A 21,565-nucleotide genomic window follows, 5' to 3' on the forward strand; every position below is an offset into this window, starting at 1 on the left:
TCTGCTGGGAATACTTTCCTTCTCCTCACACTCTGTTTCCATCTTCACTTTCCCATTCCCCCCCCCCCCCCAAGTGCTTTTTGCACTTTTTCTCTTTAATCTGCCTTCCATAATGCAGAGGAACACTCAAAGACCAGGCTCATCAGTGCTGGCAACACTTCTGCATTGGGACAAAAATATATGCTGTTCTTTCATACAATCATCATCTGGTATACTGCAGCACTAAAACATGCCTTTTCAAAAAGTTTGTTGAGTTTTTATTGATTTGACTATTCTTGATTTCTCAGCTTTTGTACTTCAGTCCTTCTCAACACAGTTTTCTTTCTGTGTGGAATGTGTTGTTAACCTAGTGTGTATGGAGACTACTCACCTACAGCGGCTTGCGAAAGTATTCACCCCCTTGGCATTTTTACTATTTTGTTGCCTTACAATCTGGAATTCAAATTTATTTTTGGGGGGCTTGTATCATTTGATTAACAGAACATGCCTACCACTTTGAAGATGCAAAATATGTTTTATTGTGAAACAAACAAGAAATATGACAATAAAACAGAAAACTTGAGCTTGCATAACTATTCACCCCCCCAAGTCAATACTTTGTAGAACCACCTTTTGCAGCAATTACAGCTGCAAGTCTCTTGGGGTATGTCTCTATAAGCTTGGCACATCTAGCCACTGGGATTTTTGCCCATTCTTCAAGGCAAAATTGCTCCAGCAAGTTGGATGGGTTCCGCTGGTGTACAGCAATCATTAAGTCATACCACAGATTCTCAATTGGATTGAGGTCTGGCCTTTGACTAGGCCATTCCAAGACATTTAAATGGTTCCCCTTAAACCACTCGAGGGATTTAATGGTGCTCCGTGGGATGTTCAAAAGTTTCTGCAATTGTTTTATAACCCAACCCTGATCTGTACTTCTCTACAACTTTGTCCCTGACCTGTTTGGTGACCTAATTGGTCTTCATGGTGCCGCTTGCTTGGTGGTGTTGCAGAATCTGGGGCCTTTCAGAACAGGTGTGTATATATACTGAGATCATGTGACACTTAGATTGCACACAGGTGGACTTTATTTAACTAATTATGTGACTTCTGAAGGTAATTGGTTGCACCAGATCTTATTTAGGGGCTTCATTGCAAAGGTGGTGAATACATGTGCACGCACCACTTTTCCGTTTTAATTTTTTTTCATTTCACGTTACCAATTTGGACTATTTAGTGTATGTCCATTACATTAAATCTAAATAAAAATCCATTTAAATTACAGTTTGTAATACAACAAAATAGGAAAAACACCAAGGGGGATGAATACTTTTGCAAGGCACTGTAGCTACTACCTCTGTTTGGCTTAGGCCTATAGTTGCTAAGATGCTTGTAGTCTTCTTGAGCTATACATTGGTGGATTGTGGTTTTAACTGGTGGTGTGTGCTTTCATTCTCCTAACTTCAGTGGAGGCTTTAGATATGTGTGTACAGTAGATATACCATGACAACATCAGTCATTTCACATTCATTTTAAGACTCATTGGGTGAATAAAGCTGTGTTTTTATCTGAAACCACAAGAGGGCAGCAATTGCTAGCGCTAAATAAAAAATATTAGCTCTAATTGACACGAATTTGGCCCCAATCAAAGTTAAGGCAAAAACAACCTACTGTAGGGGAAATGTAAGAAAGACAAAAAATAGAGTACCAAAATACAGTGTCATCTAATTAAAATACACATTTTATTAAGTATGTTCAGAACATTTCTAGGGAAATGTAGTGTGAGGACAGTTCTTTGGGCTGGTGCTTGAGTGGCAGCCTATTCGGCGTCCCGTGCTTTCCTGTGGAAACGGCGCTGCTGAATCCTGCGTTGTCGGAGGCTGATAACTGCTTTTGAACAGACTGAAGGAACAAACGGCATGGAAATATTAGGGATTTCCTTTTTAGTGTTAAAAATAGGAATGGCTATTTCCAGTCACCCCTGGGAGATAGCACTAGCCTATTCCAGTTAGTTACTTCAGTACACAGTGTATTTTTGAACCTCTGCCCTACCCCTCCTTGCCCTTTCTCATTGCCATGCCCACGTGCCCTTTACTCACAGATTGGCCCCTGACTCTCTCTCTCACACAAACAGGATGCGATTCTCTCTCTACTTCCTTAAAGACTTCTCTGTCAGTGACAAGTTGTGTCCACGCCTAGTTCAGGAACACTGGCCCGCCGTGTTCTCCCACTGCGCCTGGCTCACCTTGACACACACTACTGTAACAGCTGCAGGTTCTGACACACACACACCTCATATCACCCTTACAGTGTGAGCGGATAGGACATGAAAGATAGTTCAGACCAGCATAGAGAGAAAGAGAGAGAGAGAGAGGGAGAGAGTTGGGCCTCCTTCTCCTTGTGTGTTGAGGGATGGACAGCATTGAGAAAGAGAAAGAGGAAGTGTGTGTAGGAAACCTTCAGCCCAGAAAGGACCTTGAGCCTGTCTTCTGTTAATTAATAACTATCTTCTGCATTGTTTCTGGAAACTCATAATATCTTGTCCGTGATCAGTGTAAACAACAACCTATATCCTTGAACTTGAAAAACGTCTCAGAAAAGTACACAGTATTAGCGATCACACTTTCAACGAACCACAACGTATAAAGGCTTTATAGGGCATTCAATAAGTTTTCATAAACAATACTTAAATGCTTTACATTTTATTCATAAGTCATGCTACATAGAGGGTAATTCAAAAGGTCATTACTTTCGGTGCTTTGACAAATGAACCTTTTTTCATGTCCATTTCTGGTTCTGGTTGCCTTCTGTTACAGTTCTTACTCTTCCCAGTATGTTCCAGGGACGTCAGTGTGTGTTCTCTCGCTCTTCTCATCCATAACAGTCTGCTAGGCTAAGCCCGGGCTGAGGTCTTGCTGCGTCAAGGCCACTGTTTCCTGTTGATGCCCAGCAATCAGGAATACCTCGGGCGCATGTCACAGGTCAAAGGATGTGTGTCACTGTCACTTCCCATCTCAGCAGCCCCCCAGACACTGTAGGAAGGCATACACCAAGGGCCCACTACCACCACATGTACAGTGCTTCGGAAAGTATTCAGACCCCTTGACTTTTTTCCACATTTTGTTACGTCACAGCCTTATTCTAAAATGTATTAAATAATTTCCCCCCCTCATCAATCTACACACAATACCCCATAATGACAAAGAAAAAACAGGTTTTGAGACATTTTTGCAAATGTATAAAAAAAACAACTGAAATGTCACATTTACATAAGTATTCAGACCCTTTACTCAGAACTTTGTTGAAGCACCTTAGGCAGCAATTACAGCCTCTAGTCTTCTTGGGTATGACGCTACAAGCGTGGCACACCTGCATTTGGGGAGTTTCTCCCATTCATCTCTGCAGATCCTCTCAAGCTCTGTCAGGTTGGATGGGGAGCGTTGCTGCACAGCTATTTTCAGGTCTCTCCAAAGATGATCGGGTTGAAGTCCGGGCTCTGGTTGGGCCACTCAAGGACATTCAGGGACTTGTCCCGAAGCCACCCCTGCATTGTCTTGGCTGTGTGCTTAGCGCTGTTGTCCTGTTGGAAGGTGAACCTTCGTCCCAGTCTGAGGTCCTGAGCGCTCTAGAGCAGGTTTTCATCAAGGCTCTCTCTGTACTTTGCTCCGTTCATCTTTCCCTCGATCCTGACTAGTCTCCCAGTCCCTGCCACTGAAAAACATCCCCACATCATGATGCTGCCACCACCATGCTTCACCAAAAGAATGGTGCCAGGTTTCCTCCAGACGTAATGCTTGGCATTCAGGCCAAAGAGTTCAATCTTGGTTTCATCAGACGAGAGAATCTTGTTTCTCATGATCTGAGAGACCTTTAGGTGCCTTTTGGCAAACTCCAAGTGGGCTGTCATGTGCCTTTTACTGAGGAGTGGCTTCCGTCTGGCCACTCTACCATAAATGCCTGATTGGTGGAGTGCTGCAGAGATGGTTGTCCTTCTGGAAGGTTCTCCCATCTCCACAGAGGAACTCTGGAGCTCTGTCAGAGTGACCACGGCCCTTCTCCCCCGATTGCTCAGTTTAGGCCAGCGTCTTGGTGGTTCCAAACTTCTTCCATTTAAGAATGATGGAGGCCACTGTGTTCTTGGGGACCTTCAATGCTGAAGACATTTTTTGGTACCCTTTCCCAGATCTGTGCCTCAACACAATCCTGTCTCGGAGCTCTATGGACAATTCCTTCGACCTCATGGCTTGGTTTTTGCTCTGACATGTACTGTCAACTGTGAGACCTTATATAGACCGGTGTGTGCCTTTCCAAATCATGTCCAATCAATTGAATTTACCACAGTTGGACTCCAATCAGGTTGTAGAAACATCTCAAGGATGATCAATGGAAACAGAATGCACCTGAGCTCAAATTCGAGTCTCATAGAAAAGGGTCTGAATACTTATGTAAATAGGGTATTTCTGTTGTTTATTTTTAATAAATGTACAAACATTTCTAAAAACCTGTTTTTGCTTTTAAATCCATTTCAGAATAAGGCTGTAACGTAACAAAATGTGGAAAAAGGGAAGGGGTCTGAATACTTTCCGAATGCACTGTACAAACAGCCATGCTCTCACAAACATATCTGCATGTTCACAAGGCCGTACACAAATCGTGATGAACACACACATCTAGGGAACACTGTGATGGAGGATAAGAAGGAACAGAAACAGAAGTTATAGAAGAGACACAGCCCACTACACCACACACACCTTCCCCAAAACACTATTCAACACAACCACAATCAGTTTCTATACATATTCTCAGTCACCCTCACCACAAATCCCACCACTGACTGACCATATTGATGACCCAAAACATACAGTAATATAGAGCCACTTTTCCTTCACCACTCATACACCCAAACCCATGCTATATCTCCAGACTCAGCAAAACTCAATCTATCATTGATATTCAATCAATATCAGTGTTGATAATTAATATTGTGCGGTGGCATTGCTGAGATCCCTGGACGTCAGTGGTCCAGGGAGGGCAGCTTTTAAAGGGTGTGACTGAGAGGATGCTGAGAAGATGCTGAGAGGATGTTGGTCGAAGGAACAAACAGGAACCTTGGGAGGAGTCACAGGGCACTGAGGGCAGTCAGTGTCACAGCAAAGATCAATGGGTTCATCTGTCTGTGTGTGTGTGTGTGTGTGTGTGTGTGTGTGTTTACACCATTCTGTCACCCCAGACAAAGATATGGTCACAATGTCTCTGCTTCCAGCCTCTGTCTGATGACCCCCTGGCCTACTCCCCTCTGACCATCTGCCTGTCTACATTAATTAATGTACCCCTTGGGAAGAGGAAACCGAAGACACTAGACACAGAAGAGGCACAAGTCTCTTATTTGTTTTTGGAGAGGTGGGGGAGGCATGTGGCGTTTACGCATGTCTCCCAGTTGTACAAGGGGCTTTACAAGTAGGCCGTCATTGTAGAGAAGAATTTGTTATTAAATGACTTGCCTAGTTAAATATAAAGGTTAAATAAAAAAAAATAATACAAATATCCAGGGGAAACGTGAGGAGAGAGAGTGGGTTCCTCTGGTGTTTACCCTGTGAACGTTGGGAACGTCCGAGACAGGATGCATGGGTCCAGGAGGAAGCCCTGATACCCGGGCCAACCCAGAGTGCATTGCGCCACAGCGATCTGGTGTGCAGGGACATCAATTATACTGCTGGGCCGGCTGTGGAAAGAGAGCCTGACACAGTGACCATCAACACATATCCTTTGCCTGCTAAGGGGAAATTCGCACTAGAGCCCTCTGCACAGAAGCAGGAAACATCCTTGTGCTTTGACTGTCTTGGCCTCGTTTGATAACTGAGAAAAGAAGCATACATGTAAATCACTGTATGTGCGGCCAGTAAAATCATATTTTTCTACTTTAGTTTTACTTTTCATTCTTTCTATTGACAGTGTAACAGAAACTGCCCTATTCCTCTCACCGACGTTAAGGGGAGGAATTTTTCCAAACGTGCGAAGGGGGAATTCATTGCTACGCCGTCAGAAGGACCGAGTAAGTGGACGGAGGACAGAGAGAGACAGAGAGCGAGGGATCGAGAAAGAGAGAAGGAAAGAGAGAGAGAGAGAGAGCGACCATGATGGAGCTGAGGATCCAGTTGGTCCCTACAGGTGAGATCATCCTGTCCCCTGGGAAGAATGGAGAGAGCTTCTGCCACAGCTGCACCAAGGTGAGTCCATCCATTCAATCTGCTCACTCCTCATACACTTTAAATAACTAGATATCCAAGAGTAGGATTTCCCTAGCCTGGTCCTAGATCAGTTTGTGCTGTCTTGCTAACTTTGCCAACCTTGGCGAGACAGCACAAACATATCTGGGACTAGGCTAGGATCTGCCTGTGTGGAAGTGGAGCTGATGTATCATTTTAGAGGTTGACTGTGCACAGGGGAAAAGTTGTTCCCCTTGGCCACTCACTCTGGTTTTCGCTTGACCACAGGAGATTTGTTTGTGCCAAATGGTTGGCTTGACAGAGTGCAATCGATATCATCCTCATTCGATTTTTCCACTCAGTGCCCGCAGTCGGAAAACACCTGCTAGCCCATTGATGTTGATTATGCATGCCGGTCCAGCAGAGTGCCAAGTGAAAAATGTTACATGGGGCTCATAATGTGCTGGCTACTTCAGTGTGTTTGGAGAGGTGTGAAACGTCATCCAATGTAAATACAGATTCAGAAAAAAGGCAATTTGAATAAACAAATTAGAAACAATAAGAAAATCCAAACCAACTGAATGGTCGATTGCCACTTAAATAATGATATTAACATAACACATTATCAATGTCAAGAAGGGTTACATGTTTCTCTATGGAATGGGGATTGCACAAGTTCCTGGTGAATGTGAGAGAGTGGTGATAGAGCGGGTGGGACTGAGTCTTCTGTTCACACAATCTAAGGAATGCAGGGTGTGGGGCTTTAAATCAGACAGCATATGGTGAAACAACAGGCTGTGCCATAGAAAGCAGTGCAGGTTAATGGAATGTTGGACTAGTACACAAACCAACTTTGACCAACTTGGATCTTAGGAATAGATAGAGATCTATAGCGTACACCCGGTGAGAAGTTATTAACTTTATCTGATACATCTTAGTTCATCAAGTTCAGTTTGAGCCTTATGTTCGTTCAGTGAGCAGGAATGGCTAATGACGGGAATGGTACAGAATGTAGGTGAGGAAAAGACAGAGAAATTCCTGAACAGCACATGCGTTTCCCATGCATCCCAACATTCCACCACGGTCACATCACCCTCTTGTGCCTCTGATTGTGTGTGTGTGTGTGTGTGTGTGTGTGTGTGCGTGCGTGCGTGCGTGTGATTGAACATGTGGACTTGTGAACTGAAGGCACGTGTAGTGTACGAGTTAATGAGTATGCATATCATATACACTATTTTCTCATTCCTTATCGAGAAAGGAACAATGCCCTCTTCCAGTTTCACACAGATTCTGTGGCGAGAGACAGAGACACTCTCTGGAGTACAGTCTGTCTTTCCAATGAACAGGGGCTTGTCAACAGGATACAACCTTTCCTCCCAGCATAATTAAAGCAGGGTGAGGAGGGCTAGCAAAGCTGGGTGGTGTGTGTGAGTGAGAGAGAGAGAGGTGGGCTACAGTACTACAGTACAGTACAATCGATCACTACCCCCTCTGGCAGGGGTGCCATATTGCAGTCCATTATCTCATACAGGCAGGCAATTGAACTGCAAAGGTCACCTTCACATGGGAAGAGGTGGTGTAATATGGCACCATTAAAAATGCTGACAATAATAAAACAATGCTGACAGTGGACTTTTGTTAAGGTGTACATGCCTCAGACCTGTAGCCTACTATGACAGTAGAATGGCATAATATACTAGAATAACATTAACATTTATAACATTTATAGCAATAGCAAATGGTTGAACTTGCTGCCACAGATCTGATCAAAAACGCGCATGGCGGCCACACCCTTTCCAAGAACCACGCAATGCATGGTAGCACGCGGACAGAAGGTGTAGTGGCAGGTCTTCTGACAGTAGAGGGCAGAAGAACACTACTACGAAGTCAGCGAAGGGAAAGTGAGTTGAATGCCGTCGGCGGTTTTTCTTTTCTCGTTCAGGATCATTTTCAACGGCATATTCTCACCTGCACAACAATATTTACAGATACTCTCAACCCATGTTAATCTTAGGGTAGGAGCTATAGGCAAACATCCCTATAGGCATACAATCCATATAGGCAAACATTGAATAGGCTAATCAAAGCAAGGAAGTGTGCTCTCACAGTGCAACATTAGGTTCACACAGGGCTATCCAATGCAAACATTGCATAGACTACTTCCCATATAGCCTATTTAGTGTTACGCCTGTTGAAAACAGTTTGATGTAAAACAAATGATATCACTCCTTAAGTCTGTGGGATGGGTCTCGAGAACTTCCTGGTATCTATGCTGCGTTCATAACCAAGTGTGAAGGTAGTATTTACCATATACGACTGGGGAAAATCCACTTGAATGCCCCTCGAAGTCATACTTGCAAGTAGGAAAGTCGTCTATTGCCCCGTTAATGTGCTAGTTGGAACTAGGAAACTCCGAAATGTCTGACTTATTAACTGGTTGAACGCGGCACGTGCATAACTATAACCAGTTCGCATGTGATTGCCGCATATAAATTCTGCGCTCCGACTTCTCTCACTTGCTGACCTCTGTCGTCACCTACTAAGGAAATTACCTCTTGATAACATAATTTTCAGCAGTTTACTGTAACAACAAAAAATATTCAAAAAAGCAATCTATTATAGGTTTTTGGAACACGGTCATTTGTTTACAACCATGACTTTTATACGAATATACCAAATAACAGAGACAAACTTTATACACAGGGGAATACACATTTAAACTAAAATACATAGGCTAAGGTTTCACAGGCATTTATAATTCACTTTGCTTTTACAAGCATGATAGTTGCTCTTTTAGTTTATGGTTAATGCAGCTTGTTGATCATTAGCCAATCGGCGTTTTTCAACGAGTTCAAAGCACGTGAATGCATCCAACTTGTATTTACGACTTCACAACTGGTAACTACCATGTTCCCAATAGGTTGTGAACGCAGCATAAGGGCTGTTGAGTGTTTGAAAGAGGGAGGGGAAATTACTGACATATTCCACGACTCACCAGGGGACTGAAATACTCAGAATAATATAATCATATTTTTTTATGGCTTAAAATTACTGGTGTTGTATACTTGAAGTGTATTTGCTAGACAACGTTACTCTTAAAAAAAGAAAGAAAGTGTATTCTAATTTAAAATAGATGAATAGTGGTGGATAGTCTAGGCTACCAAGGCTGTGGAGAAAAAAAACTTCACTAGAATTACAGCCGCTAGATTGTAGTTGCTTGTTGGATCAGTAACGAGGAACCGCTGAAAGGACTGGTCACATAGAGACGGAGTTGAATCTGGGTTTAACGAGAGACAGAACAGCTTGCTGTCTTTTTGTAGCCTACCGGCGAAGAGACATCAGGGCGAAGTAACCCACTGTGTCGTATTGACTTCGGCTAATTGAAGGTATGTATATCTTGCCTCCGTTTTCTAAACAGGCTGTTACAAAGTTATTTTGTAGCGGGAAGAAGTTTGCGTGCTTCATATTTGTGACAATGTAGCAAGTCGGCGACGAGGCCGTCTGGTTGTAACTACTACGACAAGTATTTTAATTCGCCAATGTATGGGATCATGAGGCTATTAGGAGTGGCTGGCAGTCATGCCATGCGTGATGTAACAACTTTACCACCTGAACAGTTGCCAATCCATGCCCTGTCCTGACTGCCAGCCAGCCCCTCCTAATAGCCTCATGATCCCATACATTGGCGAATTAAAATACTTATCGTAGTAGTTAAAACCAGATAGGTTGTTCAGTATCACTAAAATGGGCTAACTAGACTAAGCTGCCTGGTGGTTTGTGGGTAGCTGTGTGAGTGTCTTGGGTGACCTGGGGTTATGTCAACAGGACTGTGAGTGTCCACCTGTCCAACCCCGACTGTATACAGGGTTGAGATGTGGCAGTGCTCTCCACTCACATCTTATGGCTGTATATGTGAAGAGACAGTAATAAAAACAGAGAAGCCTACAGCTTCGTCGTGGTGTTTTTTGTTTGTTCAATTGTCGAGTTAGGCAAGCACTAAAACCAATCGATGGTGTTGTCAGTCCTTTTTCCCACAACAGAACTTCTTGGGGATATTTTGTCTGCTGTTTAACTGTAGCCAAGATTTTCCATTAGACTAGCTCAGAGGGATGCTGTGATTCCCCCCCCCCTTTTAAAAAGGCAGAACAATTTGGGGATTGAGTTTTTTCCCAGCTGTCTGCACTCTACGGATATTTAGGCACCTCCCAGCTCTGTCTCACAAAACTTGAGACTCTGACAGCGGCATTCACAGAGCCAAATATAACCCTCTGTTTGACCCCACCACATTGTTTGCATAATATCCTTTTTGCATGTATCACTTTGCCACTGGGCAATTCTGTTTTATGTTATTTAACCCCCCCTCCCCACCACCACCACCACAACAGCAAATGCTTTTGTCATCAGCTGCTACATGTGACCAGCCAATATGTGTTGTGTGTGTGAACTCAATGGTGGTGACATGGGCGGCTCTGCAGACCTTGTCTTGTTGTGACCCTCTTGTCACAGAGCCAGCTGTCAGTGCTGCAGAGCCTTACCCCAGGAGACTTATTGGATCCACCTGCCTCAGTGCCTCGGCCTCTTCCACCTCTAACAGGAAACTCTCAGGGCTTACTACCCAAACTTGGCCAAAATGGCTGATTGCCCTAAACCATTTCGTCGACCCCCCCCCCCCATGAAACACTCACCACCAAAGTCACCAACACTGCAGTTTGTTGGATTGGATTACCTTGTTAGTTGGAACAGATGATGAACGGTTGGATTTGTACTAGAGACTAATGAACAAAGATTGAGAGGGGATGAGAAGGGAGATTATGGATTAGAATAGGAAAACTCTTGGTCAAATGATAAAAGGTCTTGACAACATTCGTCCAGGCCTTGTGAATTAGAGACCTAGGGACAGCTTGCAAAAGTACTGTACTTTCTCAGTTGCTATGGTTTCACAGGTGTGGCGTGTCACACACATTCTGCCCAGAGTTTGAAAACCAAGCAACAGAGAGATGGGGCATGTCTGGGACACGCTGCCCTGCAAACAGCCACGTCGATGTACTTCTGTATAATGTTTCATGTTCTGTGTGGACCGCAGGAAGAGTAGCTGCTGCTTTCGCAACAGCTAATGGGGATCCTAATAAACAACCAAATACTGTGGTAGACAGTGAGGCCACACTGATGTTTCACACCCTGGTAGGAGTGGATCTGCCAACGTTCATGTATTAGTGGAGGAGGACATGGAATCTGGGCCATAGCCTGCTTCTATTTAGATAGCAAAAGTATATGGTCATCTAGGAAGGGGAGTGGGAAAGACCGACGGAGACTGACAGATGGGAAATGGTGGGAGAAACACACTCCTTATTGATTTGGGAGCTCATATGACACGTCTGAGAGAGCGAGGGAGCAATGGGTGAAAAGGGAGGCGCGAGAGAATGTGTTTTGTATGCATTTTCTTTTTGTTTGTTTTGAGTCTCGCTCGCGTCAAAATACTTACTATTGGTTAGTCGTCTGAGGTATTTGTATGAGAGCGGTTTTGGAGAACGAAGAAGAGGTGGAGGCCGTGCTTGACTTGGGCAGGAGTTCACCGGAGCTCAGTACCGGCATATCAAATGTTCTACTGCTCGAGCTCCTGTGCCTCTTATAGAATATTTGCTCAAAAGTATTGTGGAGATCCTGCATCTAAATATAAACAGTACCAGAACCCAAAATGAGTTCTAGCACCTATTTCAGTCCAAGTCAAGCATTGGGTAGAGGAGTGTATGCATGGAATGAGTCAGTCTGGTAGAATGCGAGTCTGATAGTGAGTCAATGTAGAGTGCTGCGTGTACGCCGGTGAGTCATGAACTGAGCCGGTTGGACGATCTGGAGTTTGTCTCCTTTTAGCTGTGGCTTTTCCACCAGAAATGTCCCGGCCTTAGAAGAGTAGAGCGCCCCGCCCTGCTACCAAGTCTTGCTTCCTATCAGGAGAAAACTACTATCAGACTGGGGAACCCTTCTGGCTCAGTCAAACCTGGATTGTGTTCGTTAAGGCACACAGTAGCAAAGCTTTTCTAAATGATGAGGAACAGAAAAGGAAAATGGGCTTTTTGTTTTTGGAAGGTTTCAGATAGTACCTCCCTGTTTTGGCCAGGTTTCTTTCTGTTTCGTGCCTAGTGAGCATGACTGGTCGAGTATGATGTGTCTCAGAATTCAAGACCTACACCAGCCCCCCCCCCCCCCCCCCCACACACCCACGCATTCACACTGATAAACCTGACGGACAGGGGTAGAGTGAAGGGTTGTGGGAAGGGAAAGGACAGGGGGTGTGGCTTAGAGATCCTCTTTCCATCGCTAATCCTTCACTTTGTGGTACTTCTGCTCCGTTAAACTAAACATAGGAATTGGTACCAGTTGACCTAGTAAGCCTATAACATCCATGGGTATGATGCCATGATTGAATTGTGGTATTATTGCGATATAGGAGTTTATAAAGCCTTTTATGAATTAACATTTTGTTCACTTTGAGCTCACTGACTGGTGTACAAAGTAAAAGCATTTTAGTGATAGTTAGTGCATTTCGTCCTTGTATCACGATAATCACCACGTCTTCTCTAACAAATGGGCAACAGTTGGACGCGATGCCTTCTGTCCAGACTGGAGACTCCTGTAGTTTCAGTACTGCTCTCAGTAACACTTTACTTAAAGCCTGCGCGTTCAATGCTTTATAACCTGCTATAAGCATGTATGGGACTTCATAACTACATTTTTTTATTAACTTGTGGCTCGTTGTATTCCAGCCCTCCTGCTCCACTCAGATGAACGAGGTATGTGCTCACTAAGAAAATGGCCCGTTTCTGTGGTAGATAACCTGTCGCCTTATGGACCTATCTTTGTAGGGCTGTGACGATACCAGTGTCGCAATATTTTGTCCATGGCAAAAATGAAAACACGATGCAGACCATTCTTGGGTCCTTTAAAAACCTGCTGCAGGTACAATATTGCTGTAACTTGGAAAATGAATGTGACTCTGGGTGACAGCAGAATTATGCTTATTTCCAACATCAGGGCCGTTTTTCCGAAAGGAGTTAAATCCACTTTGTTTTGTTTCCTTGCCGCGATACTGGTCTCGTCCCGGCCGTACTTCTTTCCCCAATGACTGTACAATACTTATAGCCTGTAAATGGCCCGTGTGCTCCCTCTCTGCTGGCACACCTACCCATTGTGTCCCACTGTGTTCGTTCCCACACTCTGTGTACCAGCTAGAGCCTTACCTGTCCACCTTCCTGTTGTGTGTCTTGTGGTCCTCTGAGAAGTTAACCAGGCATGGATATACCCTGGTTCCAGTTCTGTTTTGTGTTGTTTTACCAACTCCCCATTGTCATTGCCACCTTTTTGTCGAGACGGCACAAACGGATCTGGGACCAGGCTAGCATGGAACGTTGGATACATTGACTGTACATAAACTTAGTTCCTTTCAGTGTGGTTGCCATCGCTGGGACCTTGGCCAGCAACACTGTGCCTGCCCCCCCCACTCTTCCTGATTGGCCAGACCTGCACGTTAACCTTTACCCAGGTACACTCCATGACAGCCTGGGCCGTAAGCCAACGGCAATCCCAACCAGGTGTGTCCTTGTGTTGTCCCAACCCTGTACTGTCAATCACTCAACGTGATGTAGGAGGGGAGGGGAGGGGGAGAGTATGGTCATCGGAAAACAAATATTTAGGCCAGATGGATTGGTACAGGGCTGCGTTCAGCAGGACACGACGTTGTGGAATGTTGCAGATAAAGGTCACAAGTAAAGCTGACGTGATTCCGTATGCCAGCTGTCAGAGCGGCGTGGTTGTAGCCCGGTCAAGAGGACCGACCACTTCGCTGAGCTCTCGCGCGATCAGGCTCCTTCCACCAGTATCGCATGTTTGTTCTACGTCATATATTTCTATCTGAACGCCAGCCACCCACCCACAGGTGGCGGTGTGGAGGGGGGGCAGTAGTAAAACTAGTAGGAAGTGTCTCCTCTGTCTGTCAGGGAATGGATTGATGAATGTCGACGCAATTACAGTAGAGCCCCTGGATTGGCGAACCCATTAGTCAAACAAGCACAATGAGTTTACCACTGATAGGATCAATTAAATGTAGGGCTCTGAATTAGACATGGATATTGCAAAGTTCCTCTGCCAGCACCAACTTCTTTTATCTCTTCTGATACAAGTAATTAGACTTGATGTATCATCTGTTCAAACGAGACTTTCCAAAACCTCAATTCCAGTGTACTATCACATACTCAATGAAATAATAGTTTATGCTTTTCATTCAGCTGCAACCGATGGGAGTCTTTCTGTTTCAAACGGAGCAGGGCGTGATGAGAGCTTGGCCCGGGTGCGAGGGAGAGCGTGAACGAATGCAAACACTGCCAAGGAGATGGGCTTGATAAGAGGAGGTGGAACAAAATGGAGTGACACCTGGCATCACCTCTAAGGATCCCTCACCCCCATGGCCTATGTTTTGCCCCCACTACACACACCTCTGTCTGTACAGAACTCCCACGCAAACACACACTAGCCACAGCTCACTCTATGGGACACGCAGCGGTACATTCATGTCACACCCGCGTCTACGTCCAGGTTGGGTTTAACTATGTGCTTAGTGCACGGAGCTGTTCCTTCAGTGTGATCCACCTGCATGCTGCTGCCTATAGGCCTGTGTCTCTCAATAAGCTCCTGTTAGCAGTCATCTGATCCTCTAACTCTGTCCTGACTGGTCCCTTCGGAGAGGAGGCAGCTACGCCCTGTGTGTTCAGGCCCTCTCTCTCTCTGCCTCGGGGTGTGTGTGTGTGTGTGTGTGAGAGATGGCATCCGGTAATTGGGGGGATGTGATGCGTAGAATGAGACGGCGGGGGGAGGGCGCTCGTCTGTGTGTCATTGTGTTGTCATGATTACAGTGCTGTCTGCTCATTCGTGGGTAGTAATACCCAATGACCTGCCACAGAGACGTGTGTGTGGAAAAATAAGTGTGTGTGTCATTGCCTCAGCTGTTGTCTGTGTATTGTCATCTAAGCAGCCTAACCCCTGACTCTGCTCTGTGGGTGGTTGGGGACAAGATTCCAGAGATGTTGCGACGTGGAGTGCGTTTGTCTCCAGACTGCTGAGCGCTTCCGTTGGGAAAGAGGCTGTGCTTGCTTGTGCCTGCTCTGTGGGGCCCCAGTTTAAGCCCAGTTCCAAGCCTCACGTTTCGTCATTCCTAAATTGCTGAATTTATTGCAAAGTCAAACCACACACAAACTCACATCATATGGTGGGTTTAATTACAATTCTCCCTTCTGCAAAGTCTTTATCTAGTGTGTGTGTCATTGCTTTGGACAATATGGATACTCTAGTATTGAACCATATTCACAAAGCAGCTCTGAGTAGGAATTCTGATCTAGGATCAGTTTTTCCTTTCAAATCATAATGAATGAGAGGAGACCTGATCCTAGGTCAGTACTCTTACTCTGATACCCTGCATGAGTATGGGCCCTGCTCTGTTAGGCTCCTGTCCCCTTGTCCATAAACTCCCGTCCTATATGTTCCTATGAGCAGCCTAACGACAATCTGAGCCTGTTTGTCTGGGCGTGGCCGTGTGTGCTGCATCAATGCGTTATGTTGGAACGATGTTTTGGTTAGAGAAGTGAGGAGAAATGGCCGATATATGTGCTGGGGGAACTGGTTCCGTCATTCTGATATGCTGTAGGATAGATATAGTGCCGGAGAGGAGTAGAAGGAATTGGACAGAGGATTTTTGGCAGCAGTATGCCAAATCCGTTCTTGAGTCCTTTGTTCGGGCAGCAGTGCAGGTGTTACTGATGTGGAACCGGCACGAGAAGCCACACCGAGGGAACAGGAAAGGCGGCGTTAGACATTTTGACAACTCGCCGCAAGTGCTTCTGATTCCCTCCGTTTACAGTGGATCTGTGACAGTAAGCAAAGCATAAACATCTCGAAACAAAATGACACACGACCTTTCACCCCGAGCTGCCGGAGAGGAAGGAAATGTCCTCGCTCCCTCGCATATTTAGCTCGGGGAGGATGGAGGGACAAGGAAAAGGGGACTGAATGGAGGAGTTGAAGGGGTGTGCTGCCAGTATTGGTATTCGATCGCTATAGATGATAGGGAGCTTAGATGACCAGGGATGGAAGCGTGTATGTAAACTGTACTTAATACCCCTCAGCCTGCTGCCGGTAGCGGGTGCTGCCCATATAAGGCCGTGTGGGTATAAATAAGCCTGAGAGGGCCCCTCTAGCCTGGGGGAGGAGACCAGGGAGGGAGGATGGGCCCATCTGCCCTATTTGTACTGTACTTTATGAGTTCCAGCTGGTGTGCACAGCAGTCTCCCAGATATTGAGTCTGGGACAAAAGTCATGGTGAAATGCTGTAGGGAGGTCCTCCTACTGCGAGTCTCAGCTCGCCCCTGTTGACTCCAAAGGCTTGTTTGCTGTGTGTGTGAGTGAGAAAAATAGCCTTTGTTGGGTGATTTGCCATTGACCTGATATGCTGAGGTCAGGCTCGCCTCAACTGAGATGATCGGTGTGGGAAAGGTGGTGATTAATCAGTTTAGCCTCTAAACGAGGAAGCGTAAGAAAAGCTGATCCCAGACCAGGGTGTGGCCTTCTTGTGAGGAACACGGCTGCCCCCTTCACCTCGCCCATACAGAGGAATCTCCACTGATAGGTTTAGAGACTCTGCTTGTGTGTGTGTGTGTGTGTGCGCTGAAACCACTTCCTCCTCCTCATTTCTGCTGTGGTAATAGAGAGAGAGAGGAGGGCTCGTCCGGTTCAGCTGGTTGGCTGGGATCATGTCTTTATGGAATACTGGAGACACTTTAGGAAATGCCTGCACGGCCCAAAGTGCCGGCTCTGCAGAAAAGCAATGTGTGTGTGTGTGTGTGTGGCAGGGTGTCTCTTGGCGAGAAGGAGTGGGAATCAGATGTGCAGACTGAAAAAAAGAGAGACTGCTCTCTCTTTTGGCCTGTTTGCTTCCGTTACCCTAGCAAGCGAACTGCCGTAACATTGCTTAGTCTAACTATCCTTGTTGACCGGATGAACGTTGACGTCGGAGGCGGGAGTAGAATCCTCTGTAGAGAGAGACCAGGGGGCTGTAAGTGACCCGGTGTGTGCTGTAGGTGCGGTACATTTTGCTGATGTTCCCAGATGATGGACAAGGCTTCTTTTCTTCTCTCCTGCAGATGAGCAGCATTACACTGCTGAACGAATACTCCCGCTTGTCCGTTCTGTTGCACAGTGGGTCCTGCCTCGTGATCTTAATTCCTGGTTTGTTTCCGTGTTTTATCTGCTCTATCCAATACTTTCCGTGTGCACAACGAGCTCCCTCAGAGGAGGCTGGTGGAGGAGGAGCTATACGAGGACGGGCTCATTGTAATGGCTGGAATTGATTCAATGGAACGGACTCCGACGCTGTTTGCGTGTGTTCGGTGTGATTGTTACCATTCCAGTGGTTCCATTCCAGCCATTACAATGAGCCCGTCCTCCTGCTGCTCCATTTGTATTACAGTTTGTGTTGTTTTTATTTCACTTGGTCCCCACGCCCCCCTCAAGTCTTGACTCGTGTTGGGGCTCGATGCCTAAGATTTTCGCGGTCCCCCCTACGGTTGTGGGGACTTTCCTGCTCCAGGTCCTGCTCAAGTCAGATTCGAGCGAGCCTCCGACAGCAGATGCTCTGTACTAGACAGTCACTCAGGCTTGTCAGGCCTGTTCACTGTGGAAACGTCTTCTCTCTGCTCTGTATGGGAGAAGTAGACGGCAACAGCACACTCACACCCCGGTGCCGCCACAATGATTCACAAGAGGCAGAGGGGCACAGGTAGGGAGTCAGACGAGAAAGAGAGAGAAATAGGTCAGTTTGAGTGTATTTGTGGTTGGGTCGGGAAGCCCCCCGTGTTAATATTACACTGAGTCACCAGAGAGACAGCGTTATGTCACGACAGAGTATGATCTCATCAGCATCCTCTCTGACCACACTGAGGCTGGGTGACTGAGGCTACAGCTCTCTGAGTTTCCCCTCTTGCTCTCCGTCTTTTGTCTTTTGCTATCTCCTCTTCTTCCTCTCTCTCTCTGTTGCTCTCCCTGTTTCTGTCTTCTCTCTCTCTGTTGCTCTCCCCTGTTTCTGTCTTTCTCTCTCTGTTGCTCTCCCCTGTTTCTGTCTTTCTCTCTCTGTTGCTCTCCCCTGTTTCTGTCTTTCTCTCTCTGTTGCTCTCCCCTGTTTCTGTCTTTCTCTCTCTGTTGCTCTCCCCTGTTTCTGTCGTTCTCTCTCTGTTGCTCTCCCCTGTTTCTGTCGTTCTCTCTCTGTTTCTCTCCCCTGTTTCGCTCTTTCTCTCTCTGTTGCTCTCCCCTGTTTCGCTCTTTCTCTCTCTGTTGCTCTCCCCTGTTTCGCTCTTTCTCTCTCTGTTGCTCTCCCGTCTCTTTATTTAACTAGGCAAATTGGTTAATAACAAATTCTTATTTACAATGATGGCCTACTCCGGCCAAACCCGGATGATGCTGGGCCAGTTGTGCGCCGCCCTATGGGACTCCCAATCACAGCCGGATGTGATGCAGCCTGGATTCGAACCAGGTACTGCAGTGAGACCACTGCACCACTCGGGACACCCATATGTTGCTCTCCCCTGTCTCTCTGTTGCTCTCCCCTGTCTCTCTGTTGCTCTCCCCTGTCTGTCTTTCTCTCCTTTTCTGTGTTCTTCCCTCTTTTTTTCTTTCTCTCCCTTTTTTTTAACTGGCTGTTTCCTGCCCACATGGCTTACATTCTTCGGACCTGACATCACAGTGGTCTTTCATCTTCTCCTCCACTCTCACCCCCCGCCCTTTCTCTTCCAGTCAAGCCTCCTCACATTTGGTTCTTTAGCAAACTGAAGGTTACCGTCCCTCAAATATAGATTCTTGACCTCCCTCCACCTTTCCCTGTTCTTTCAACTGATAGACAGACGAGCAAAAAGAATCACACACACACAAGCATACCGCACACCAATGAATGCATGCACAAACATATGCACAGGCATTTCGCCACACCCGCAATAACATCTGCTAAACAAGTGTATGTGACACATTTTGATTTGATTTGACGCAAACACACTCGCACACCCGTGAGACGGAGACGGAGTGTACGGGTGAGGGAAGAGGAGGCTGACAGTCAGACGGTCTGGTTAGTGTCATCGTGGGTGGCTGCAGGTTCCAGGACAGTTTTACTGCAGTCCGGAGCTAATGGGACCCGTCGTAGCATTGCAGAGGGCTGTGTTTGCAATCGCATGGATTTAGATCGTGTGTCTAGTTAAATAGAAACTACAGTGGCAATGTCAACATTTGTCCATCACTAGAAATATAGCAGAGATTGGCTGTGATGTGTTTCTGGCCAGGAGGGTTCGAGGTCTATTTCCCCCTGTAGCAGAGCTGCATAACGACACAGCAGGACACTAATAGTCTGATCACACAGCCGGAGAATGGAAAATAACCCTAGCGACCAGCAATACGGACAGGAGGGAGGAAGAGACTGGGAGGAGAGAGCTATATTAAGAAACGGCTAGATGGAGAGATGATACTGCTTGAGTGCGTAAATATTCGCCTGGTGCTACAATTGTTCAAACGTGACTATTAGAATGTTTAAGAGGCCGTCTTCCTGTTTTTCATTCCAAGGCTCCAGAAGACACTGGTTGAGTTCCAGGAAGACTATACAATGCTGTCGCCTGCCAGATGTCATATCATAGCTCCGTCTGTTGCTGCATGCAGCTCGACTACAATTAAGTCGGTCTGGAACGTGGCCGCTGTCTCCATCTCCCGAGTGGCGCAGCGGTCTAAGGCACTGCATCTCAGCGCTAGAGGCGTCACTACAGACCCTGGTTCGTTTCCCAGGCTGTATCACAACCAGCCGTGATTGTGAGTCCCATTGGCCCGGCGCACAATTGGCCCAGCGTCGTCCGGGGTAGGAATTTGTAAATAAGAATTTGTCCTTAACTGACTCACCTAGTTCAATAAAATGTTGAATCTATTATGGCCGGTCATAAAATGTATGAAATGAAGGTGGGTTGAAATAGGAGTGTGCTGCTCTGTGTCTGTGTGACGGTAATGGATGGTAGATGTCAGCGGTGCGTTTGGGCACCAGGCCCAAGCAAGGCCGCGAAGCTGCAATTTCTCTCCTCCTGACTCCCTCTGTAAACTAAGCTGCTCAGCGGAGGGGCGGGGTAGTATTTACTGTGTACACGGTACCAGATATCATCGTTATCATATTAGACTTCAACCAGATGCTGCTTTAAGCTGATGAGTCACCGGCAATTGTTGAGGGTCGTGTCACAGATTTGTGTCGTGCACTGAGCGATCTCGCGTACCAGCGGTATGGGTTTGCCGCCTACAACAGGGGGAGAGAGAGGAGGGGAATCGTGAGTTTATGGGTTTGCCCCTACAACAGGGGGAGGGGAATCGTGGGTTTATGAGAGGGAGACAGAGCGAGACTAGATGAGGGAGAGAGATGGTGAGACTAGATGAGGGAGACAAAGCGAGACTAGATGAGGGAGAGAGATGGTGGGCCTAGATGAGAGAGAGAGAGATGGTGGGCCTAGATGAGGGAGAGAGAGAGATGGTTGGGCTAGATGAGAGAGAGAGAGAGATGGTGGGGCTAGATGAGGGAGAGAGAGAGATGGTGGGCCTAGATGAGGGAGAGAGAGAGATGGTGGGCCTAGATGAGGGAGAGGGAGAGAGATGGTGGGGCTAGATGAGGGAGAGAGAGATGGTGGGCCTAGATGAGGGAGAGAGAGAGAGATGGTGGGCCTAGATGAGGGAGAGAGAGAGATGGTGGGCCTAGATGAGGGAGAGAGAGAGAGAGAGATATATATGGTGGGCCTAGATGAGAGAGAGATATGGTGGGCCTAGATGAGGGAGGGAGAGAGAGATGGTGGGCCTAGATGAGGGAGAGGAAGTGATAGAGGAATAAAGAAATAGGGGAGGGGAAGAGAATGAAACTAGATTAAGGTTCCTCAGAGTGAGAGTGAAAATAAGTTCTCATTGCTGATTTCCCACGGATGCAGGGTCCCATGACTTGGGGTTGTGTGTTTTCCCTTCAGCATTGTTTGGTCTGTTTTCCCTGAAGTGGCATGATTGGAGACAAGTAGTGTTTCCACTCTGGGAACCAATGAGAGAGCAGCTGGACCATAGTCACCATGTGCATCTACTGTCCTCTTCTCTCCCAGATGTGTGTCTGTACAGTATGTCCTGCAGTGTGTGTGTGTCGGCTCTGCTGTGTTAGCTCCAACCCAGGTTCTGTCAACACTGTTGAACTGAGACGATCTGGCACAGTGCTTGGCTGCCGTTTTTAAACTTCATAATGACCCAGGTTGTCCTCACTTCAGACACCCTTGGTGCACATAGTCGATCTTTGA

At 46.4% G+C, this 21,565-nt stretch overlaps 1 protein-coding gene across 5 annotated transcripts in view; it reads left to right on the top strand.

The window, feature by feature from the left end:
- Nucleotides 1-5,532: 5,532 nt before the first annotated feature.
- LOC120028290 (unconventional myosin-Ic-like) overlaps nt 5,533-21,565 on the top strand; it is a 58,466-nt gene continuing 42,433 nt past the window's right edge. For 2 of the 5 annotated variants that reach the window (XR_005473419.1, XM_038973479.1), the window contains exon 1: nt 5,534-6,206. Coding sequence is in view for 3 of the 5 variants with exons in the window: in XM_038973479.1 (XP_038829407.1) it covers nt 6,114-6,206 (93 nt within the window). In the remaining 2 variants the exon portion in view is untranslated. Of the gene's footprint in view, nt 6,207-9,175; nt 9,572-21,565 lie in introns of those variants that run through there. The other 3 variants (XM_038973481.1, XM_038973480.1, XM_038973482.1) reach the window with 3 other exon arrangements.

Source organism: Salvelinus namaycush, chromosome 34 (genome assembly GCF_016432855.1).
Source record: "Salvelinus namaycush isolate Seneca chromosome 34, SaNama_1.0, whole genome shotgun sequence".
NCBI classification, from domain to species: Eukaryota; Metazoa; Chordata; class Actinopteri; order Salmoniformes; family Salmonidae; genus Salvelinus; species Salvelinus namaycush.